Below are 25,196 nucleotides of genomic sequence, written 5' to 3'. Positions count from 1 at the left end.
ACAGGGTCCTGGAACTGCTCCTGGTAAGGCTTCATAGATGGAGGAAATCTTTGCTTTGCAAATGCAGAGGACTGGCAAATTTTTGCTTTTTTTCTATATAAGGGATTGACATTTGGGAAATAATTTGCCTCCTCTATGCTCGGTTTCTACATTTATAAAATGCAGATTTAGTATGAGCTAATTTGTTTTCCTCAAGGTTTGAGATCTGTGTCTTATCTCATGACAGATGGCTCAGAACAGGTGAGGGGCTGGTCTGAATTTTAGATAAATTTTTATCCCCATTCAGAAACCCCCTTCTGTGACCCTCCGTTAAGTCAAAATGGCAACATGGGAGGAGAAAGAGTGGGGTTTGTGAGGTTCCATATTGAGAGGAATGAATTCTGGCTTTATTGATGGTTTCTGGGACTCTGTTGTCAGTTACCAATAGTGTTTCCAGTGATTTAACTTGAGGTGGCTTGTTACATCCCACTGGCCTTCATCTGGTGAATACCCCTCCCTTTCTTTCTTGTCTAAAAGATCTTGAACCTATTCATACTCTGTGTGAAGTATGAGTACTCTTAGATTCAAGACAAGTCCTGATTCCAGCTATTCCATCTCAAGCAATCATATGAAGTTGCAATGTCCCTGAAATGCTAACCTTGTGGCCTAGGCACTCAAAAAGAATTTACAAATCATTTGTCAGACCAAGTTATGATTTGAATTCAGAAAATATGGACACCATCAATAAAATGCTTCTCGCTGAGCTAGTCCTTGACTAGAAGTAGCACTTGTAAGAGCGGTTTTTAGAAACCTGAAAACTCTAAACATAAATGAATTCAGTGAATTTGATTGCGTGTACTTTGGTGGTAGACCAGCAGAGAGGTGATGTTTGGCATATGTGTGGTATCCACTGTGGCTGTCATTTCTCTACTTTAGAATCATCTCCCCCCAGGACTTTTTTCTGCTCATCCACTTAAGCCCTGCACAGTCCTGGTCTGGGATTCCAGTGTCCAAGAACCTGTTTCTTTTGCCTTGTTGACTAGGCTCTGGCTGAGTTTATTAAAGCAGGAAGGATGAGCTTTCTCAGGGCAAATTCAGCCCTCAGGCCAGACTAGGATGTGCTTTTTTTTTTTTCAGGCTGAGTCTTGCTCTTTGCCCAGGCTGGAGTGCAGTGGCATGATCTCGGCTTACTGCAAGCCTCACCTCCTGGGTTCAAGTGATCCTTCTGCCTCAGCCCACCTAGTAGCTAGGATTACAGGCATACACCACCATGCCCGCCTAGTTTTTGTGTTTTTAGTAGAGACAGGGTTTCACCATGTTGGCCAGGCTGGTCTTGAACTTCTGCCCTCAGGAGATCCACCCACCTCAGCCTCCCAAAGTGCTGGGATTACAGGCAGGAGCTACTGTGCTGGGCCTTTTTTTTTTTTTTTAAATCTCTTTCTACCACCCATACTGGAGAGACCTATAAGCCATAGGAGCTCACTCTCTTCCACTAGAGTCTGGATTCTAAGTACTACATTATGAGGTGGTTTGGTATTGTGTGTGTTTCTTTAGTAATGGGCTTATTAACATCAGAATAGAGGAAGTCTAGAAGCAGTTTATCCCTGGCCAGGTTGAGAGACTGTTAGAGTGAACATGCCACCCTTGGTTTATTGGGTCTCAGACTGTGCACAGCTTATTAGTATAGTTAGTTTAAAAACGAGTAAGAGGGTAACCAGGGAACCATAATAAGTTGTTTGCACTTGCTTTCGGTAATCCATATATTAAAAGTCCTGGTGAGAGGAATTATCACAATTATTTGCATTTTGCTTAGCAGACTAGAGTTTAAAAGTAATTTCATATATTTAAACTTTTGAACTTTCTAACAGGCATTTGAAATAGGGCAGCTTTTGTCCATTTTTTTTTTTCTGTCTTTTTTTTTTGAGACAGAGTCTTGCCCTGCCACTCAGGCTGGAGTGCAGTGGTGCAATCTCGGCTCACTGCAACCTCTGCCTCCTGTGTTCAAGCAGTTCTCCTGCCTCAGCCTCCTGAGTGGCTGGGATTACAGGTGCCGCCACCACACCTGGCTGAGTGGCTGATTTTGTTTTTTTTTTTTAGTAGAGATGGAGTTTCAGCATGTTGGCCAGGCTGGCCTCGAACTCCTGACTTGTGATCCACCTGCCTTGGCCTCCCAAAATGCTGGGATTACAGGCATGAGCCACTGCACCTGGCTGTGGACTCCATTTTCTGTGTGAAAAAACTGGAGTTCACAGATGTGACCTTTCCATAGCTATTCCAAGCTGATAAGGGTTTCTGACTTCAAATTTAAGGCATTTTCCTACCATACTTTGAAAGATGTAAATTGAAATTTAGTAGGGCTTTTTGTATGTTTGTTTTTGCCTTTCTTTAGGCATATACGTGGGCTTCTATTTTAGCCATGGCCTTGAGTTTTAGGTCCTCCTTGGACTCGCTGGATATCGAGTCCTGTAGTAAAGGAGAAGACAGGTTTCAGGAGCCTTGTTTGTGCTTGAGTCAATGTTAGTAAAGCAATATGGCTTGTATACTGCTTTGCAATTTAAATAGGATTTGTGATAAGTTGTTTTATGCTGTTCGCCACAGTGTTTGAGTGGGACTGGTAATATCGTTGTCTTAAAGATAAACAACTGAAGTCACCTTGCTTGTAATGATAACTTGAACCGAGGTAGTTTGGCTCCAGATCTCTTCTAGTAGGCCACGGTTGGCAGATTCCGAGGCTAAAGGTCCTGGTGAAATAGAAAAATTGTGCCATTGATAGCATTTTCAGTAACCTTTAAGAAGACAAGAGATGTATTCATCAGTTACAGACCCTGATAGTTGGGTCGGGAACCATAAAATCACCTGTACAGTTCTGCAAGACCTCTCACACCATCAGAGAGAGAGAGAGAGAGAGAGAGAGAGAGAGAAGCCTGGTTTTCTGGTGGTTCCAGTTACTATATAAAAATAATTGCAGAACCAGGTCCTGTTGGCCTTTCCCTGAAATAAATTAGACCCTTTTGGAGCTCTGTTAACTCTTTGGAGCTATTCAGATGATACTAAATTATTTTTTCTGTGTTGAGTAGAAACTCTGAGATTATAAATAGAGACGCCCAGTAGTCTGTATAAAGATGTCCTTGGCTAAGTCCATGGCTCATATCTGTAATCCTAGCACTTTGGGAGGCCAGAGTAGGAGGATAACTTGAATCCAAGAGTTTGACACCAGTCTGGGCAGCAAAGTGAGACCATCATCTCTACAAAAAGAGAAAAAAAAAAAGAAAAAAATTAGCCGGGCAAGGTGGCATGCACCTGCAGTCCCAGCTGCTTGGGAGGCTGAGATGTGAGGATTTAAGTCTGGGATGTCAGAGCAGACTATGTCTTAAAAAAGTCTTTTTTTGTATAGACCCAGTTCTTCCCAGTTCTTTCTCACTTGATGTTTTTAATACAGTGGATTCTTTTTCACTCCTGTGGTAGAAGGGACTCCCAAGCTGTGGTCATCGGTTTGCTCAGCAAATATTTAAATACGTTGTCATGCAGTCTGAGTGCCAGGCACTGTACATTCATATGTTTAAAACTTCAGTCTCTTTAGTCTCCTGTGTGATTTGTCTTTTCTTAAGTTATCTGAAAGTTATGGACTCTGGAGCCATGCTGCCTGAATTTGAATCCTGGCTCCATCGTTTACTAGTTGCATGTTCTCATGCCTCTGTTTCCTCATGTGTAAACTGAAGATAATGATAGTACCCTCTCTAAACTGAAAGTAATGACAGTACTTTCTTTATGAGGCAGGGTTATTGTGAGGGTTGCATAATTAATACGTGTAAAGCACTTGGAGACAGTGCCTGGCACATAGCAAGTGCTAATATCTACATGGCCTAATTGCCCCCTACTCTCTTCTCATCAGCCTTGGTAAAATCAGACTTCTTTCTCATGGGAATATATGGCCCATCGCTAGGCCCCTCAGTCTGATGTCTGCTCTAAAGAGTTGATAATAGAGAGAGGGAACATTACCCAGCCTGTTATTCCTTCTCTGTCTGTACCTTCTTCCTATGTTATCATTTCTGTTCCCATTGCTTTAAATATCCAGTTTATGTAGGCAATTCCCAAGTGTAAATCTACAGTTCTTCGTTTCTGCCAGAACTTCAGACCGACTTAAAGACATCTCCATGTGGGGGGGGGTCTTAGCATCCTGAACTTAACATTCCTAATATAAAACTTTTTTTTTTTGTCCTGAAAACTTGTTTTTTGTAAGTTTTTTTGCATCTCATTACATGGAAAGGGGAACTGACTGCCCACGTCAAAAACTCAGGGGTATTTTTTTTACTCCTCTCCTTTACGTTGAGTCTGTCAGCAAGTCCCGTCTGTCCTGCTTCTAGAGTGCATCCCACTCTATTTCCCTCCATGCCTTTCTTACCACCCCAGTCACTTCTCGCTTGAGCTGCTGCCTGAGAAGCTTCCTCACTAGTCTCTCTGACTTCCACTCTTTTCTACAGTGCATTCTTCACACAATAACCAGGGTGAGCTTTCAGAACTGGAAATTGGATTGTGTCCTTCCTTGCTTAAAAGCCTTCCGGACTCCCAGTTGCCCACCTTGTCAGTCTCCCCTTTATCTGTTCACATCTGTTGCATGGTGTTTCTGCACTGGAATGGAAGATTTTTGAGGGCACGGGTATTGGCTGTATCATTGCATAATTCCCAGTATCTGCTATATAATAGTTGCGCAGCAGTAAAGACTTCCTAAGTGAACAAGAGCATGCTCTTACTCTTATTTCTAATACATTTTTCACCACACCTCCCACCCTTTTTTTCCCTTTTTTTGTAAAGGATGAGCTTTGGAGGATCCAGGAGAAGCTGGAATGTTACTTTGGCTCCTTGGTTGGCTCGAATGTGTACATAACTCCCGCAGGATCTCAGGGCCTGCCGCCCCATTATGATGATGTGGAGGTAAGAGAGGGAGAAAATTACCCCACGCGGGGAAGAACGAGTGGTTGAGAGCCTGGGTTAGTAGAGTTGTCAGGGTGAGTTCACATTATTCTCTAAGGCTCTTAGGTCTGTGTTCACTCTTTCTGTGCAGTGTCTGGAGATACTGATTTCATCAAAATGTTGGGCCAAAGTAAATCCCACTAAACTGGTTTCCCGTTCTGTCTCAAAGGAAGAGATTGTTTCCAAGCTTACTAATTTAAAGAGCCACACATTCCTTTGAAACAAGTATTTATTGAATTTATCTACAGAAAGGTGTGCTTGGCTTTTCCTTTAATTTCACAAAGTATGGTCTTTAATAAGGTGAGGTCACAATCCTTCATCTGCTTTCATTTTGTTCTTTTTCAGTAGCTGCCAAAAATATGTATGTATTTTCCATTTGTGAAAATCTTGGGGCAGCTTGAATGAGGGTCATGGTTTCACTTAAGCACTGGCATCTTGACAAGTGTTGATTTCACTCTGATGTGGCTGCCAAACAAATTAAACTCTTTGGCTTATATATTCCATAGTTTTATTTTTGTCCTCATATAAGGTGTAAACACAGTTATTAGTAAAAAGTCCCCTTTTTTCTCCTGTGGTAGCAATTTGACGTCAATACATTTTCCCAAAATGTTATTTTTAATGTTTTTAATAGAATATTACAATATCTTTGACTGATTAAAGAATAAAAAATGCTAAGTTTTCCTGTCTGCCCAGGCCCTTTCAACATTCGGGATTTAGACATTCAGTAATATCTGAAGCTTGGCTTTTCCATCAGAGATTATGGGCTTTCAGCTGTCTGATAGAAGATTTAAAGGAATGAGATAGTGGAGTATAAAGAACTCAGCGAGGCTCTAAGAAAGTGAAAAGAATGAATATCAAGTGTCAGGATTCATGATTCCCTGTTTTTAAAAATAAAACCCAGTAGTGGCAACTTTCGTTTAGCTGTGGAATGACATGCATTTCTCATCTTTCATTTTTATTTTTTATTGGAAACTTGTACCGTTGACCCTTGAGCAGAGTGGGGGTTAGTGCCGCCAACAACACCTTGTGCAGTCTGAAATCCGCTTGTAACTTTTGACTCCCCCGAAATTTAACTACTAGTAGCCTACCATTGCCTAGATATCTTACTGATAGCATAAATTGGTTAACACTTACTTTGTATGTTATATGTGTTGTATACTTTATTCTTCAATAAAGTAATCTGGAGAAAAGTTACTAAGAAAATTGTAAGAAAGAGAAAATATATTTCTAGTACTGTATCAGTACTGTAAGTTTACATCATTTGTTTACAAACTAAATTGTCCATCTGAAACGGTGGGCAGCCACAGCTGCAGGCCTTAGTCTACAGTACACATCAAGCAATTCAACTTTTTCTTGTAATGTTACAACTTCTTTTCTGCTTCTCGGGAGTACTTGGAGTAGCCATGGTGGCACTTCATATGGGTCCCATGGTATTATTCAAGGCTTAAGGTGTTGCACTCAACATGATGAAAAATACACAAGAACTGTTGAGAGATCACTTTTTACTATGATATACAATTCACTGGAGAGAGGAACTGTTCATGTGGAGATAATTAGCATCTCACTTGAGCTCATGGCAATAGCAACAGAAGGTAGTACAAAATTATTACAGTAGTACAGTATGTACTAAAGTTAATTTTATTCAGCTATTCCACATTGCATCTTTAAGTTCATTTACGTTTCTTGACTGCAAATGGTGACATGTATGGTCTGGAAGTATTTGTATGGGTAAGTTTTGATAAATTTTAACCTTTCATAATAGATTTGTGAATATGGTAGTAGATGATAGACTAATATCTATGTATGTTTTTATATTGGATGCATTTATGACATTCTTAATTCTTTTGATATTTTTCATGTTTTTCAAATTGTTGCAAATCTCCCCCAAATTTTCCAATATATTTATTGAAAAAAATCAGCATATAAGCAGACCTGCACGGTTCATCCCCATGCCGTCAGGCCAGGTGCAGTGGCTCACACCTGTAATCACTTTGGGAGGCCAAGGTGAGAGGATTGTTTAAAGCCAGGAGTTCAAGACCAGCCTGGGCAACAAAATGACACCCCATATCTACAAAAAAAGATAAATTAGTTGGATGCTGTGGTGTATGCCAGCTTCCCAGCTATGCAGGAAGCTAGGGCGAGAGGATCGTTGAGCCCAGGAGTCTGAGAGGCTGCAGTGAGCTGTAATTGTGATACTGCACTCCAGCCTGGCCAGCAGAGTGGGACTGTCTCTAACAAAAAAAAAAACAAAAAAAAAAACCTATGTTGTTCAAGGCTCACCTATATATTTGTCTAAGCCCTTAGAGGGCTAATATTCCCGAAGCACTTTGTGTGTGACTTGTCAGGAAGCTCTCTGATGCTCCTGGGCCTTGTGGGTCTCTAGGTTTTCATCCTGCAGCTGGAGGGAGAGAAACACTGGCGCCTCTACCACCCCACTGTGCCCCTGGCACGAGAATACAGCGTGGAGGCCGAGGAAAGGATCGGCAGGCCGGTGCATGAGTTTATGCTGAAGGTATGTGATGACCATTGTGGGCACCTCATTGTTGGAGCCATTGTGGTTTTCTCTGTTGCTAAGACAAGTTCAGGCTCAAGGTTTAGAGTTCGTGTGATGGTCCCCATGGGAATGTATCCCTGGGTCTCAGGGCAGGGTGGCTGTCATTGCCGTCAGCCAGCACATGCAATTTCTGAAGGAGTCTTGGTGGTTTGCGCTTGGAGATGGGAGTTACGGAAGTATTAAGTTCATTTCCCAAATAACCTGTCTTCATGTGCAGTTCAAGTTCAACAGGAAGAAAGAGAATTCAGTGAACCATTTACTGCTCTAAAGGAAAAATGGAAGCTCTGGCCTTGGTCAGCTTCTCCACATCTAAGACAGTGGTCAGCACAGAGCTGGAAGTTGCTTAGACAGAGAATAGCCAGGCATCCCTTAGTTTTTTTTTTGTTGCTAAAATTCCAGTGTGACTCATTTTCATCCTGGTTTTATGGCACGCTATCTCTGTAGCCCCTGCATACAGTTACCAGAACAGTAGTAATCAGGAAAGCTCTTGAGGATTCCTTCTCTGGGAATTCGGGTGGCTTGATCATGTACAGGTTCCTTGGCATCTTGCTGCTGAGAAAATCTGTCTTTGAGCAGTTAACATCGAAGGGAACATAGCCAGTCCCTAGCAGGAGAGGTTGTTGAGGAAAAGAATGTTAGAGGGATAGTAGTTCCATGATTCAACTTTATACTCTTTCTTAAAACATGTAACTTAATTTCCTTTAGCATAAAACAATAGTTATTTTAAACCATTCCAAGGATTCTGCCAACCTGACACATTTGCATATACTTATTGTTTTTCTTGTGTCTCGAAATTATAATTAGTCTGTTTCTTACTCAGTTCCTTGTGTGTTTCTGGATTTCAAAATCCTTCCCTACCTCCCAGTAACTAAGGGAAACAATCTTGCTTTTTAGGATGGGTGCCTATATTATAGGATACTTCAATAAATAAGCAACAGTAAGGGTAGCCTTACTGGGTTTTTTAATGTTTTGAGTCAGTGGTCATCAAACTGTGGCTTATGGGCCAGCAAATCTGGCCTACTGCCTGTTTTTGTAAAGAGTTTATTGGAACACAGCCACACTCAGTCCTTAATGTGCTGTGTTCACTCATCACCAGCAGAGTGGACTAGTTGCCACGGAGATCACATGACCCGCAAACCAAAAACATTTCCATTTGGCTCTTCACAGAGTTTGCCAGCTTCTGCTTTTGTTGCACCATGTTTACATAGATTCATGGTTGGTTATCTTTAAAGACTAAGCCATCAATAGTCTGGAGGTCAGGGCTGAGTTCCTCAGGCTAATGACCTGGCTACTTGCTCTGCCCGAGAAGGTCAGGCTTCATAGTGGCCTCTAAGTGTAAAGTGTGTGGATTCTTTGCATTGTTGCCATGCCCATTAAACACTCAGTGAATACAGAGTCCATTAAGAGATGCCCTGAGTCTCCTGGACGGAGAAAGACCATGTTGTGCAGTGTTGTTCAACTGTGTATGTGTATGTGCATGTGAGGTTTTTTTTATTATTTTTTATTTATTTTTTATTTTTTAGACAGAGTCTCGCCCTGTCACCCAGGCTGGAGCACAATAGTGCAATTTTGGCTCACTGCAACCTCCGCCTCCTGGGTTCAAGTGATTCTCCTGCCTCAGCCTCCCGACTAGCTGGGATTACAGGTGCCCACCACCACGCCCGGCTAATTTTTTGTATCTTTAGTAGAGACAGGGTTTCACCATGTTGGCCAGGATGGTCTCAAACTCCTGACCTGGTGATGCACCTGCCTCAGCCTCCCAAAGTGCTGGGATTACAGGCGTGAGCCACCACGCCCAGCCACCGCATCCTGCCCACATTTAAGCTTTTAACCAGTGGGCCTCTTCAGGCAAAACCTTGTGTCAATGCCCAAAGATGAAATAGGCTTAGTGGCTGTGGTTGAGGGATGGGCATGGGAGGGTGACAGTGGGGGTCTTGGAGCCCTTATCTGCTTCTTGTCCCTACACCAGTGGCAGCCCATGCGGTTCATCTGCAGACCCGGACTCCCAGGATGAGAGCACCCCTGTGATGGAAACACCACTCTGTGGCTCGGGGATCTGACAGATCTGAGTTTGAATTCAGCTGCTGTCACTTATTAGCTGTATGTCCTTGGTCAAGTTATTTATCCAAGTCTCAGTTTCCTCTTTATTAAAATGGAGATCATGATATTTACCGTGTAGGCTATGAGGATTGAAAAATTTTATTTTGCTGCCTCCTTTACAATAAAAATCTTTAGGTGGGGTGCGGTGGCTCACGCCTGTAATCCCAGCACTTTGGGAGGCCGAGGCGGGTGGATCACCTGAGGTCAGGAGTTCGAGACCAGCCTGACCAACATGGAGAAACCCCGTCTCTACTGAAAATACAAAATTAGCTGGGCGTGGTGGCTTATGCCTGTCATCCCAGCTACTCAGGAGGCTGAGGCAGGAGAATCACTTGAACCCAGGAGGCGGAAGTTGCAGTGACCGAGATCGCGCCATTGCACTCCAGCATGGGCAACAAGAACGAAACTCTGTCTCAAAAAAAAAAAAAAAAAATCTTTAGAGGCAATATCTGTATGTCTGTCTTGTTTTCCTGTTGCTTCTTGTCAAATTACCACTAAATCAATGGTTTAAAACAACATAAATTCATTATCTTATGCTTCTGGAGGTCAGGAGTCCAAAAGGGGTCTCTCTAGGGTTGCTGTACTGCATTCCTTCAGGAGACTGTAGGGGAGAATGTTTACTTGTTTTTTCCAGCCAGGAGGGTGGGGCAAATGTGTATGAAACCAATGAAATTTACAGTCATGTGCCACTTGACATTTTAGTCAACAACAGACATATGTGACAGTTGTCCCTTGAGGTTATAATGAAGCTGAAATATTCCTATCACCTAGTGTTATCGTAGCCATTGTAAAATGTTGTAGTGTGACGCATTACTCACGTGTTTGTAGTGATGCTGCTGTAAACAACCCTACTTCTTCGCTAGTCATATGAAAGTGTACAGTGGGGTCCTAGGTTCTCCCATTCACTTACCATCACTGACGGGCTCACCCAGAGTATGTAGATGTACCATTTTTTATTGTTTATACTGCATTTTTACTTGTCCACGTTTAGATATATTTAAGTACACAAACATCATTGTGTTACAATTTTCTACAGTATTCAGTACAGTCACGTGCTGTATAGGTTTGGAGCCGAGGAGCAGTAGGCTGTACCATGTAATCTTGGTAGTACCCTATACTACCTAGATTTGTAAGTACACTTTGATGTTTGCACAGTGACAAACCACTTTTCTTAGAACACAACCCCATTGTTAAGTGACGTGTGACTGTATACATAAGAGTCTCACTCAGGCTGGCACAGAGACACTCAGTAAACGATAGTTATAATTATCAGTAAAGCATTTACCTGAAGTACTGTCAGTTTGTTGTCATTCAGGGAAAATTTGCAACCAAGATAGCTCTTATGAATATATATCATGATATATTCCTCTTGCTCAAAGCTTGTATTTCTTGAGCTCTTTCTCCAGGACTCATGGTCTTAACCATTGCACTAGACTGACTCTTGTAGTTGCAGAGAGAAGATGCGCTGCCCTCAAGATTCCCTCTTTTCTCTGTAGGTAGCTGCTGTATGGAAGTTTTGGCCTGAGTGGGATTAGGAAGGAGGTAGCTCAGGGCAGGAGTAATTTGGGGAGAATGTTTTGGTCCACTCACTTGGAATAGGGTAGAGGAGGCTCAGCTGCCTAGGAAAATGATGAATCTTTGATTACATCTGATTTTTCAGTTCAAATAAGGATTGTATAGTTTTTTAATTCATCCCGACATTCATTGAGCCTGTGTTGAGTGCTAGGTGCTTTGCTAGGGTAGGCTCTGAGAAAGACAAGATGGTAAGATACAGACCCTGCGCCTGGAAATACTCAAAAATTATCAGGAAGTGGGAGACTGGCGGGTCAAATCATGTCATCCAATCACATGCCTGTCATTGCCCTAATAGCTTGGAAGCAGCACCTCTGACCCTCAGAATAATCCTGTAAGTTTTGGGGCTATGAACCTCCATTTTACAGATAAAGAAACTGAGACTTTGGGCAGGTAATTGCCAGATCATCAGCCAGTAAGTGGCAGTGTCTATGTGACTCTAAATTAAAGCTCCTACTCTTAACCACTGAAGCATGCAAGAGGGAGGAAGCAGGCTTCCCAGGCACAGGGTGTTACTATCCTTGATCCCTATCTCAGGACAGGGTAGTCTCAGGTGAGTCTAGTCTCAGCTTGAGAATGAAAAGATAGTTCCTTCAGGCACTGAGAGCCTCTCGTGGATTGTGGTTAACAGTGACAGGCTCACGGACACAGAGAAGCTAGACTAGCTGCACATGACATGAGCCCAGCATATCCACTGCATCTTGAGGTCGCGGTTTCTCGAATGGCGAACTGAGACTCAAAGCCCATATTTATCTCCCTGAAATAAAGAGGACTGAGAAGGAATAGTTATTAACTTCTCTCCCCTTTCCTATTCCTTCCTTTAGCCGGGTGGTTTGTTGTACTTCCCCAGAGGAACCATTCATCAAGCGGATACTCCGGCGGGGCTGGCCCACTCGACTCACGTGACCATCAGCACCTACCAGAACAAGTAAACACTGCCCCGGCTGCACATGTTAGGACAGCGCTGGGTCCTGGCCCACAGCAGCCACGGTCAGGAGGGACCTGAGGGAGCTGGCCCCTACCTCCCGTGCAGACCCCAGGGTTTCTGTGTCCTTTGCTGACTTCCACATTCCTCGGATGTCCCATGTATGTGACTGGCCCCTCTGGACTTGCCCCTGGGGACATCATAAACCTGACTCTATGTAGGATATGGGGTGTTGCCCAACTAGAGAGTCCTATAGTTTGGAAAGAAAGAGACGAGCTGTGAGTATATCAGTGTGTTAGGGATGCCAGGCTGGACTCGTACTCTCTCTCTTTTTAATATAAAATATATAGAACATAAAATATACCATTTTTAACCATTTTAAAGCATATATAGTTTGACATTAATTACAGTCACAGTCTTGTGCAGCCATCACCACTGTTCGTTTCTAAAGCATTTTTATGCCAACAGAAACTCCGTACCCATTGAAATCTCTTGGTCTCTTTTGAGGGTTTCTCTTTTTACAGTCCAGGAAGTTAAAGTCGGACAGGCAGTCTGGAACAGCAGGAACTAAAGTGCATGTGCTGACAGCAGTTCCAATTAAAATCATGTTTCATTTCAGCTAGTACCTCCTCACTGGGTGGCAGTGCTGTGTGAGTTATATCCAAAAGCAGCAACCTTGCTGGTCCAAATCGTGTTTAAAATACTAATCATGGCCAGGCATGGTGGCTCACTCCTGTAATCCCAGCACTTTGGGAGGCCAAGGTGGGTGGATCGCTTGAGGTCAGAAGTTTGAGACCAGCCTGGCCAACATGGTGAAACCCCATCTCTACTAAAAAAAACATACAAATATTAGCCAGGTGTGATGGTGTGCACCTGTAATCCCAGCTACTCTGGAGGTTGAGGCAGGAGGATCACTTGAACACAGGAGGTGGAGGCTGCAGTGAACCACATCTCACCACTGCACTCCAGCCTGGGCGACAGAGTGACACTCTGTCTCAGGGAAAAAAAAAAAAAAAAAAAAAAATACTAGTCATGAGTTAATGTGTTCAGCAGATATGTACTAGACGTTGTGTTTGTTGCTGGGAATGCAAAGATTGTATTGAAGGGACTTTGAGAGAGCTTATACTTTGGAAGTGGTTGTAGAAGAGATGGTGTGATAAATTCTATTGTAGGTTTGCGGAGGAGACTCTTGGAGCTTAGAGGAATGCATTTAGCTAAGTAGGGGCGTTAGAGAAGGCTTCAGAAATAACACCAGTGCTGAGTGAGTCTTTCAGGATGAGTAAGTAGGGGTGGGTCAGCAGATCAGAGTAGGAGCAGACATTCTAGGTCCAAGGGATGGCAAGTCCCCTCCTACCTTCAAGGCCAGAACTTGCAAAACAAGTTAGTAAGCATACCTCTGCTTCTTCATCAGACTTTTCAGTGTGAATTTCACCTCTACATTTAAAAGACTTACTGGAGGAACTAGCTGAGGTCTGGCCCTAGTTTAGTGCTACCTTTCCCACCAGTAGAAAGCCCAAGCTTGTATTAGGCTTCCATTTTGAAAAATGCCCTCATCACTGTGGCTAGGTAGGTTCCTTGCATCTTAAGGGACAGAAAGTCACCAAAGCCAGCTCAAGAAGCACAGGGTCACTTGAAGGGAGTGAGTCCTAGAAACTATAGAAGGGCCAGGCCACGGAGAGGCTGGAATCAGAAGTCCATTCTGGATTCAGGGCAGTTCTGGACCACATAGTTTGGCCCTTTGAACATCGTGCATCTGCTGGGGTCCCATCATTCATGTTTCTCAGCTGCTCCTTTTCTGTAATTCTCTTTTCCATTTCTCTTGCTGCTACCAACTGGTTTGCTAGCGACTGGTGTTTTCTCTCTTCTATTCCTTCTGTAGCTTCTGTTTACTCATAACATGAAGCCATCACCAGTTGGTGCTCTGACCTCCCTCTATCTCATTGATCCTATTAGCTTTTGCTTCTGCTAAGGACCTGACTCACTCTCTGTTTCCCAGTCCCAAGAGTGAAGAACTGGCCGGCTGCCCCTGGGTCCTATTCATTTCTTCTCCATTCAGCTGGGGCTGGAGAAGAGCTTCCTAAGTTACAGAAGTTGCCTGCCTAGGGTCGTGGGTGGGTACCATGATCAATGTGTCCAGGCTGGATTTTGACCTGTGTCTTGGTCAGTGATGCTGGAGCTAGAATGAGAAGATGTGACTTGCAGGCCATTGCTCCCCAGAAATAATCCTGTGCTTTGAGCCTAATGCTGCTTCAGGTACCATGGAAAGGTGAATATTTGGGGCCTCTTCCTAACACCTCTCAAGGTAGCATTGTTGGAGTGTTTGGGGATCTGCTGTATGTCAGTGATTTGGTTGTTTTACCAAAGTGAACCCTTAAAGAGATATTCCTAAATTGTGTGAAGTCCCAATATCTATTCCGAATATTCTTAGAAGAGCACTATTTAACTTCTACTAAATTCCTCCACGAGCTGTTGCTGTATGACTTCCACCTACAAAACCCTGCAAAGGAAGCATGTATTTTATGTGCTGAGAGATCTGCATATGCCCTCCAGGTTGAGACTCATTAAAAGATGCAGGGTTGGATATAACATTAAGTCACAAAGCAATGAGGCTGCCAGGTAGTAGACGTCTTGGGAAAAGTGTCTCTCATGTGGCTTTTGTCCTCCTTTGCAACTTTTCTGGGAGGGAAGCATAACAGTGTTAATTTTGCTTACTGAGTGAGAAGTAAAAGTCATACTGTGAATTTCCATTTTCCACTATCCGGCAATTTGAAATCTGCTGGTGACACAGGAAAATTTTAAATTGCTAAGAAATGTTTAAAGACAGCGTCCCCACAGACTGCGTTTCTGACACTGGCACACACTTAGGAATGAGCCAATTCCAGATACCCCAGAGAAAGCAAAGGTAATTGAATAGGGATGCTTGTCCCTAGATGTTATTTTTAGTCACTGGCTTCTATCCCCTGGTAAAACCACTGCTAGACATAATTATTTTGGAATTATTGATGGTAGATATTTTATTCAGGAATAGCATCCCTTGTCAGTGACAAGGAAAATGTAACATACAACTGTTCAAATAATTACACAATCCAGAGATCTTGCTGTTACCCCAAATTTCTGTTGTATTTATTGCACATAAAATTTGATTTTAGGTCCTATAATGACTGTTTAAATTTCCTACAAATCTCCTCTCATAGACACTTTTGTTAAAAATTTGGTCTGTTGAACTTCCTGTTTTATGGAAGTCTGTGGTTGATTTTCTGAGAGCTTTTAAGAGAAATCAGTATTGAAGCCTAGCTTCCCACTTTTTTTTTTTTTTTTTTGAGACGGAGTCTCGCTCTGTCGCCCAGGCTGGAGTGCTGTGGCCGGATCTCAGCTCACTGCAAGCTCCGCCTCCTGGGTTTACGCCATTCTCCTGCCTCAGCCTCCCGAGTAGCTGGGACTACAGGCGCCGCCACCTCGCCCGGCTAGTTTTTTGTAGTTTTTAGTAGAGACGGGGTTTCACCGTGTTAGCCAGGATGGTCTCGATCTCCTGACCTCGTGATCCGCCCGTCTTGGCCTCCCAAAGTGCTGGGATTACAGGATTGAGCCACCGCGCCCGGCGCTTCCCACTTTTAATTTTGCAAGTGAGTGTCTGGAATGGGGAGGGAGGACACAGGGTGGTTGATGAAGGTCTTAGATTTCCATGCTGAGTGATGTCCAGTTAATGGAACTCAAAATGCCTGGACAGGGAAGCCATAATCCAATTTGTAGCTTTTGACTTTACTAGCAATAACTATTTTATGTATATTTCGTATGTGCTCACTGTTTTGGCTTTTTTTTTCCCCCCCCCTTGGTGCATATCCTAGTTCATGGGGAGATTTCCTTTTGGATACCATCTCGGGGCTTGTATTTGATACTGCAAAGGAAGACGTGGAATTACGGGCCGGCATACCCCGGCAGCTGCTCCTGGTAAGGAGTAAAGGCAGCTAGGAATGAAAGATGGTAGCTGCAGCCCAGACCAGCTGAAGTCCTACCATAAGGACCCCAGGATACTTCTTCCCACATGAGCCAGGCTTGTCTACTGTGCTGCACTGCTGAGCTGTGTGATTTGCAGAATGAGTGGGGTGCCGTGTGTTACGTGGTGATCCAGAGAATTGTGATGTTGTACAGACAGCTCTGTATTTCACAGTGGCAGTAGCAGGCAGTGTGAAAATGTTGGTTGAGTAAATGAATAATACGGCCAGGAGAACTGTAGATTTAGCACACATCAGATTACTAGTTAAGAGAGACTCACTGTACTAGAGATCCTGGCCTCAGTGTATTCGTTGGCCTCCTGTTCTTTTATTACCTTTTGAAACAGGGGTGTTATTTGATTAGTTTTGAGATGAGTGGATTAGAGCCGAGTTGAGCAAAGGTTGCTTTCTCTCTCTGAAGCATTCATCTTAGGTCAGTGACCTGCTTTCCAAAAGGCAGAGCTCAGACTGTACCATTTTCCCAAGGATCTCTATTTCTAGACAAAATTCTGAAAATTTTTTGCAAACAATAGGCAGCTTAGAATTAACAGTGTTTATAAGGAAATGATGAGATATTCTTAGGGGCTCAGGTTGTCCCTTCCCCTTTGGAATGACATGGATTAATGTCCATCCCGGGTGGCTGGCAGTTTTGCAGTCTGCTGTGGAGACTGAGCTGGGCAGTAAGTTCTGCTGGCATCTGGACCAGGACTCACTTCTGTGTTCCTAGCAGGTGGAATCCACAACTGTTGCAACAAGACGATTAAGTGGCTTCCTGAGGACGCTTGCGGACCGGCTGGAGGGCACCAAAGAACTGCTTTCCTCAGACATGAAGAAAGATTTTATTATGCACAGACTCCCCCCTTACTCTGCGGGAGATGGGGCAGAGCTGTCAACACCAGGTGGAGCTTGCTGTTTTCTTCTGGGTAGTCAGAGGCTAATACAGGATGTTTGCGGTTTTTCTGGGTAGGCTCCTCTTTGAACAGATGGAAAGTTTGAAGTGCTTTCATGTTAATGTGGACCTACATCCATCCTTAGTGTATATGGTCAGACGAGATGTGCTGCACTCAACCTTTAGTAACCTGCATCTTAGAAGTCATTTGGAAAGAACTTGTATCCCAGCCTGATGGGAAATAAGAGCCCTGTCCTTTTGGGTGGGAAAGATGTATATTTATAGGTACTCTGGTATTCATAGCCTTCAGGAAGTTTTAAAAATTTGAACATCGAAATAATCTTGTTGGAATTAAGTCAGGGATGGGTTGTCTTTGTTTGTGTTGCTTAAAGGAATACGTGAGGCTGGGTAATTTATATAGAAAAGTTTATTTGGCTCATGGTCTGCAGGCTGTACAAGAAGCATGGTGCTGGTATCTGCATTTGGAGAAAACCTCAGGCCACTCACAGTGGAAGGAGAAAGGGAGCCGGCATTTGCAGAACACATGGTGAGAGGGGAAGCAAGAGCGAGGATAAGTGCCAGGCTCTTTTTAACACCAGCTGTCATGGGAACTAATGGAACAAGAACTCACTCACCGCCCCCAACCCTAGGGAATTAATCTATTCATGAGGGATCTGCTCCCCGCAATGTGACCCAAACACCTCCCCTTAGGCTGCACCTCCATACTGGGGATCAAATTTGAACATGAGATTTGGATGGGACAAACATCCAAATCATAGCATGGGTAAAATGGGTGCCATCAGCCAGTGAGATTCAAGAAATGTCCAAGATTATTGTCAGCCTTCTCCAAGGTACAGGTGCCTAATTTATGACAGATTTAGCCTGCAAATGATATAACACACTTCTGGATGGATGATGTCATTGATGACTTCTGGATGGATGATGTCATTGATGACTTCTAGATGGATGATGTCAATGTCCTATAGCAAAGACCACCAAGAACATACTCCTGAATTCAGACCAAATTGGGGACTGCAGGGCATCCCAGTAAAAGGGTGTTAGAAAAGATTTATAGGACTCAGGTGTAAGGTGATTTTGGAGAGGGTTCAAGGAATAAGGGCTTTGCTCTGGATTGGATGCTGTCAGGAAATGGAAGGGATTCTATGATTAAGTCTCCTAAATGTTATCTGGTAGGTAGGAGGAGGAATGTATGAGGCTGAAGTTATCAATGGTAAAGCAGAAGTGGTCACTCATTAGCCAGAGTAGGGGGACGTTTGGTCAGTGTTGTGGTTTGGAATATGTTCTTGCCTTGCTTGAGTTTAGACATGAGTACGTATGGAGCAATGGTGTTTTGTCTTGACCTGTCATGGTCACAGAGTGATCTCTGATGTCAGCATTCTGTGGAACTGCCTGTGTTCAACAGGAGAACACCAAGACCTGGCTGTGACTGCCAGGCCAGCTTTTCAGCTGCTGCTCTTTCTCAGGGTTGAGTGAAAAAGGGTATTTCTTACTAACTTTTATAAAACTCTTATTTATGACCAAGAGAGAACCACTGAGATAATCTATAAGGTCCCTTCCAACACTGATTCTATATACATTTTTATTATAGTCTTTGGAGGAAGCTTAGAATTTGTTTTTGATTGTATCTATTGAAAATAGCAAATGTTTTACAAGCACATGGTTTAATCTTTAGCAGAACAGTTTGCTTATGCACCAGCTTATGGCCCAGACTACTTCAGTGTTTTCCTCAGCCATTATATTCAGTAAAGTGATGATCCCTCACAACTCCTTCCCCACGCAGATGACCCTGTAAGGCTAGCCTGTTTTTACTGGGTATTATTCCACTAAGTTAAATCCAATTTGGAAAAAAAATTTTTTTCTGTGGACTTTATTAGATGGCTTTTATAGGATACTATGCTTGACTTACATAAACTGAATAATTGACCAGGGTCACACACCTAATAATTGGTGGAATAGTGCAATTTTGAACTCAGGTCGTCCTTCCAGAGTCCACATGTTGAGCAAGAAGCCTGTAGAGGATAGAAACTGGAGGAGTGAGTGTTCTGTGCAGAAAGCACCACAGCCTTATGTGCTGTGATACTTACGTGTGTGTACTTCGATGGTATTATTTTTGTCTATTTATTGTACTTATAAACTCACATTGTTATTTATCTAATTCTATGTCTGTCTTCACTGTAAGAATGAGCTCCATAACGGTGTGAACTATAGTATCAGTACAATGTTGCGGTAAGCAAATTCTTCAGTTGGAGTGTATGCCATGTTTGAATTCACCTGGAAGTTGCTAGTAAATGTGTTTCCTATGTCTGCAAGCAAGTTTGAATCTGCCTGTTTCCTTTTTTGAAGATCGGCTTTCTCTCTTTGGGGTTTTCTAGGTGGAAAGTTACCGAGGTTGGACAGTGTAGTGAGACTGCAGTTTAAAGACCACATTGTCCTCACAGTACTGCCAGATCAGGATCAATCTGTGAGTATCCAAGAGGGAGGAGATTTCCTCTCTTCTCAGGGTGTTTTTCATCAGAGGTTATCAGATTAACCACTGGTCTCTGCCCATCTTTAGGAATCCACCTGCATTCAGTTTAATGCCATTTCTTCAGGTCAGATGATGACCAAATCTAACAGTTCCAATTCCATATTTTCCTGCCCTCATCCTCACAGAACATTCCTTCATTCCCTTTATGTGGTGATTGATGTCTAGTCTTTGCTTCCCATCCTACTTCAGGCCTTACTGTTCCTGCTTGGACAGCCACAGACCTCATTCATGAGTTTCCCGGCCCCAGTCCTCCACACGTGCACATCTGTCTCTCTATGTGGGTTTGTGGATAGTGCATCTCCTTAAACTATCCTGTAGATTATGGAGAACAAAGTCTATATTCTGTAACTTTGCTTCCTAGCCCAGTGATTCCCCAGACTGGCTAACTGATGATGGAGTTGATTGGAAAGCTTTTTAAAATTATCAATTCCTGAGTTTCATCTGGTCTTGGAGCCTTTGGATTTATGTTTTCATAGAGCTCCCTGTACAGTCCTAAGAACAATCTCATACCACATGGCTTTTCCCCATTCCTCCTAATCAGCTCTCTGAGGAGCTATCCTATGAATGATCAAGGGGGATAAGAGGGGTTCTCAACATGTCTCAATAACCAGATTTTCCAGCCGTCAGGGCCAGACTTGGAATGCTCAGTTTTTAAAATCATACCTGCACTGTCCTTTTGGAATCAAAAGTATACATTCCTACATCCCTGTCTAAAAAAAAAAATAGTGATTCTGATAACCAGTCAGTTTGAGACACTGTACGCTAGGCTAAGACTTTTTTGCCCTTATCTAAGAGGTGACAAAGAATGACTAAAGGCTGTAGAAGAGACGATAGACTGCACTGTGTAAGACCGGGGTGAAAGGAGATAGGGGCCACGTGGGAGGGCGCTGTAATTGAAATGGAGTTTTTTATAGATCACACAGCTGGTATTTCTCAGGAGTTAATGACTTCATGATGTTCATAAATTGTCAGTTTATACCTAGGAATGTCAGATTTTTTTGATTCCAAAAAGACAGTGCAGGTATGATTTAAAAAACTGAGCATTTCATTGATAAGTTGATACATAAGTCATTGCTTTTTCATTAAATCCTGAAGATGCTCTTCCAGGTAGCACTCCAGCTGTTTTATCTTTAACAAACTTATTGCCACATACAAATAGTAACCTGTGGTGACTAATGAAGTGTAGACATTGTGTGGATGCACACACCCATCACTTTTTGCCAAAAGGATTCTTTACAGTATTCAATAAATTTCACTTGAGCACCAAGGCTTTTAAGATTTTTCTTGATGTTGACCTATTGGAAAACCTTTCTAGCACTGACATCCTCAGTGTTGTGTTGTTGATGGCCTAATGCATTTATTTTTTTCCCAAAGGATGAAGCTCAAGAAAAGATGGTGTACATCTATCATTCCTTAAAGAACAGGAGAGAGACACACATGATGGGGAATGAGGAGGAAACAGAGGTTTGTTCCAACTGAAAACAAATGCCTATCCTGTGCCTTGGGTGGTGGTTGGGAAGAATTTATTATTTTTGATTTATAGGTAATACGCTTTTTATGGCTGCACTGTGGACTCACCATTTTGCACTACTCACAGAGCTCCTTCATGGGGATGAGTAAGTCAGACATTGCCGTGATACATGCGCACCCGTTTTAAAGCTTACGAGCTGGGACCTGTGGCCTTATAGGAATGGTATAATGTAAAGCGTTTCAAATTACTAATATCACTTACTACATAAATTAGGATGCCTTTTATGTAGAAGTTGGCATCTTTTATGTTATCTAATTATAGCATATCTAAAATACTCAAGGGTATCAAAAATAATGTATTGAGAATAAATTTACAGGAAAATGCCACTTCAGTGACATAAGTAGTATACATATATTTTGACTAATTAATGTATCCTTTTTCAGTCTCATGGACTTCGCTTTCCTTTGTCACATTTGGATGCACTGAAGCAAATTTGGAACAGTTCCACTATTTCTGTCAAGGACCTGAAACTTACTACAGACGAGGAAAGGGAAAGCCTGGTATTATCCCTCTGGACAGAATGTTTGATTCAAGTAGTCTAGTGCCTTTGCAGAATCAAATGCCTACTGTTTTATATGCGCATATTAAAAGAAAAGCAAAGACCTGAGCCAAGGAGAGGATGAATTCAAGTTTCCTTACCTGTGTATCTACTAACATGAGACCTCCCTATTACAGGTGGTCATTTGGCCAAATGTACTAACAGGGGCACATGAAAGAACAGCAAATTGCCAAGTGTCTCAGAAAATGAAAAAACCATATTTTGACAAGTTTATTTAATCCAGTGTGATAGAAAAGGCACAGTTCCAATATATCATTTAGAATTGAATGTCATTAACCTGGCTTTGTTCTTTGGAAGAAACAACTTCTTTAAAGAGCTGCTTTGGCTCTAGAAAAACTTCAAACAGTTAAAATAAGAAAAAATTTTAAATTTTTTTTTACAATGAAAATATACATACCTTTGTGTATAGACAAGCCCATGCCCACTAAAAGTTATCCTGTAACATAAATTTTATTAAATAATACTCCCCTACAATGAGAGGCACGCAACACCTATGTACAAAAGGGAGTTACAGAGGCTGCTTAAAAGATGGAGAAAAGCCTGAAATTGAGGGAGGAAAAAACCCAGTATTTACATGGAAAAACTAAGTCTATAAAAAATACTCAAAATAGTGGGTCTTCGAGTTTAAAATACTCACTGTTATTTTATATTCTAAAGTGCATACAGGTTGATATTTTTAAAAATATCACCGTATAATTTAATCTTTATAAAAATAGGCATTTTTCTGCTTTCTGGCAAAAGTTGGGGATAAAAGGAAAAGTTGTCTTAATGTAAGTCTCAATCCCATTCAGCAGGAAAAAAATGCTTGTGAATTGTGCAGTAAGAGGTGGTAATGACTACTGGAAGCCAAGTCAAAGGTGATTTCCTGCCTGATTTTACTTAAATAAAAGTTACTTACAATGGGAGTGAAGAACTGAGGCTTCTATTATTTAGTAGAGAAATCAACTCCACATTTACTTAAAAAGATGGTAAGGTCAAGGTTCAAATGCTACTTTGTTTTAATTTGGACAGTTGAAATTTCTCGAGGCAAAAAAAAAAAAATTAATGCCTCTCCTTAAATCTAGGATGAAGTGTCAGCATGGAGACAGGCAACCGCTGTTGTAGAGTCTTGTCACCTAAAGGGATGTCTTGGTTAACATGTAAGAGTGCAAGTTTGGTCATAGGTTATTTGTACTGTTTGTTTTAGTTTGAAGGACTGAGGAAACAATAGCTACAGAAAATACTTTACTACTTGTGCCTTATTCCTAACAAAGCTGAGGTCCCTGCCAGGGGTTAGTTACAAGTAAAAATAAATACTTATGAGGTGTGTTATAAAAGTCTCAGTATAGAAACCTTAAAGTTTATCTAGGAAAGTTTAATATATTTTCAGATATTGCTAAAAAATTACTCCTCTGTTTGCAAAAGTATGACTTGACCTATAGAAATCTGTTTCCTTATGCTTTGTACTCATACAAGCATCTAGGTAGGATATTAATAAATAATACAGGATAACAGCATCACCAGTGTCTAATAACAGGCCATCAGGAATAGGATTCACGTTTGGTGGAGAGGAGAGAAAATAAACACTTCAGGAAACTTGCTCACCACAGCTGGAGATCAGGAATAGAACCTTTGCCAGACATCATAATATTTTCTTTATAGGAACACTGAGTAATGGCAAGAATATTTTGAGCTTTTCCATGGTTAAGAGCGATAGTCTCAGAGGTTGGAGAGAATGTTCATTCTGCTCAGTGATCCAGGAGTGTGAGGATAGTAGCTTCCTTTCCATGTCCATGAGACAATGACAGATGTGAGTTTCCTCCTCCTCCACTCTTTCTAGGGATGTTGATTCTCTCACAATATTTCAATGTCCCATTTCTGTGTTTCTTCTCCCTCCAGGGGCTGATTTACAATTACATGAGTCTTGTCACAATAATTTCCTCCTAAAATAGAAATTCCAAAAGCAAAGATTATTTGTTCAGGCAGGTGCTTAGCAATTGCACAATTTTCACAAGCTTCTGTTCAGCTCACCATTTCAGTGGATTAATGTGTCCTTTACAAAGAAGTCTGAAATGGGAAGCTGAGTCTGAACAGGCTTCGCCATTATTCACCTCAAATTGGACCTTATTATGACTCAAATTGAAATACTAAAAGGTACAATACATGATTGTGTAAGCGGCGTGCCTTAACAATGTGATTCTTGAGAACAGAGTGCTCTGAGAGGTCTCTGGCTGAATGGCAGGTACTGTGTTTTTGTTTCTACACCAACAAAACTGACTAACCCAATTAACGCAACAGCCATGAATAACACTGGCCCTGACCTTGCTGAAGTCAAAAACAAGGTTAATTGAGACCTGCCATAAATTAGAGCTGAGTGTTTGAAGGACCATGGCGATTCCTGGCGAAAAGCTGGAGATGTTTCTAAGAAACAGATGACATTCATGGGTTTATGGTGCTTCAAATTTAGAACTGTTCTGAGTTCATGTCGCAAATGCAAGTTTTACAACTGTACTAACGAAGAAAAACCCTAAGCTTTGTTGTTTGGCTTTTTCTGCTAATTGTTTTGTTTGTATAACTGCCTATCTTGACTTTTTTTCCAGCATAATTTTAAATGACGTAACATTTCTCTTATACATAAGGATGTCCTTTACCCAAAATGAGGAGATGTGGAACTGAAACTAATATCCAGGGACCCAACATTGGGTATCATTAAAGGCCCACCTTTAACATCGAGGACAAGTTGATCACTGAGATAAGAGCTGATGGTTCCATTTTTATTCAGTCTCCATTTCTGCCTGAATTGCCCATGTTCAGTCCATAGAGCTACTTTAGCTCCAGGTGTGTCCCGGCCACCAATCACATCAAGACATGTATCACTGGCCTAAAAGGGTTAAGAAATGATTAATTGGCAGTACTGTGTTTGCTAAAGTTGAATTAGGTCCCTTTTCTCTTAGGTAAACAAATCATAGACATGAAGTATGTATGTCTTGTCTAAAAAAAATACTATATAGTATAATTTCAGTAAGCCTTTTTTAATGTCTTCTTTATGGCTGTGGGTAGGAGATGGTACAGAAATAAACCAACTGAAATAGAGGTACTTGTTTTTAATAGGATGTCTACATCTGACACAGATGTTCAATAAAGATTTGCTGAATTGGAATTAAATGTTAAATCCCTGTTTGCTTAAAATGTATTATGCTGAGCTTGGTTTTCTTACGAAAACATTGCATGATGGGCTAAAGATATCCAGACAATAATTACTTTTAAATGTTTTTCATTTTTGAAGCATGAGAAAAAGCAGATAATCCATTGGTGATAACAATAAAACACAGTTTGAATGTTTTAAAACTAGTGTTCTATTCCCAATGCATTAAACAGAATGGGAGGGTCATAGAAAAGAATAACCCTAAATTTTATTTTCTAAGCTTCTTCCAGTAACAGCTTTCTTTTTCTGCTGCTTCTTTGTATACTTTGAAAGTGAAAGGGTTTCAACCTATTTAGAATCACAGAGATAGTTGATTTTATCTGGGCCATCAAGTAAGGAACATCTTGCAAAAGCACATTGTGCAACTTAGATCTGGTGACTTATACCATTGG

General features: G+C 41.8%; 2 protein-coding genes across 3 annotated transcripts in view; one reads left to right on the top strand and one right to left on the bottom strand.

The window, feature by feature from the left end:
* MINA (MYC induced nuclear antigen) overlaps positions 1-24,941 on the top strand; it is a 30,941-nt gene extending 6,000 nt beyond the window's left edge. Inside the window, exons 3-10 of one of the 2 annotated variants that reach the window (XM_011927617.1) lie at positions 4,792-4,911; positions 7,334-7,462; positions 12,001-12,104; positions 15,947-16,049; positions 16,824-16,992; positions 19,376-19,464; positions 20,905-20,994; positions 21,445-24,941. In XM_011927617.1, coding sequence (XP_011783007.1) covers positions 4,792-4,911; positions 7,334-7,462; positions 12,001-12,104; positions 15,947-16,049; positions 16,824-16,992; positions 19,376-19,464; positions 20,905-20,994; positions 21,445-21,603 — 963 coding nt within the window. In that variant the 3' untranslated portion in view covers positions 21,604-24,941. Of the gene's footprint in view, positions 1-4,791; positions 4,912-7,333; positions 7,463-12,000; positions 12,105-15,946; positions 16,050-16,820; positions 16,993-19,375; positions 19,465-20,904; positions 20,995-21,444 lie in introns of both variants that reach the window. The other variant, XM_011927616.1, reaches the window with a different exon arrangement.
* Positions 21,795-25,196, bottom strand: part of CRYBG3 (beta-gamma crystallin domain containing 3) — a 124,491-nt gene continuing 121,089 nt past the window's right edge. Inside the window, exons 21-22 of the mRNA XM_011927618.1 lie at positions 24,321-24,480; positions 21,795-23,542 (exon numbers count right to left, since the gene is read on the bottom strand). Of these exons, the coding sequence (XP_011783008.1) occupies positions 23,454-23,542; positions 24,321-24,480 (249 nt within the window). The 3' untranslated portion in view covers positions 21,795-23,453. The remainder of the gene's footprint in view (positions 23,543-24,320; positions 24,481-25,196) is intronic.

The sequence above is a fragment of the Colobus angolensis genome, unplaced genomic scaffold (assembly GCF_000951035.1).
Source record: "Colobus angolensis palliatus isolate OR3802 unplaced genomic scaffold, Cang.pa_1.0 Scaffold73, whole genome shotgun sequence".
Lineage (NCBI taxonomy): Eukaryota > Metazoa > Chordata > Mammalia > Primates > Cercopithecidae > Colobus > Colobus angolensis.
The sequence above is the reverse complement of the archived record's forward strand: the minus strand, read 5'-3'. Positions and strand labels throughout refer to the sequence as shown.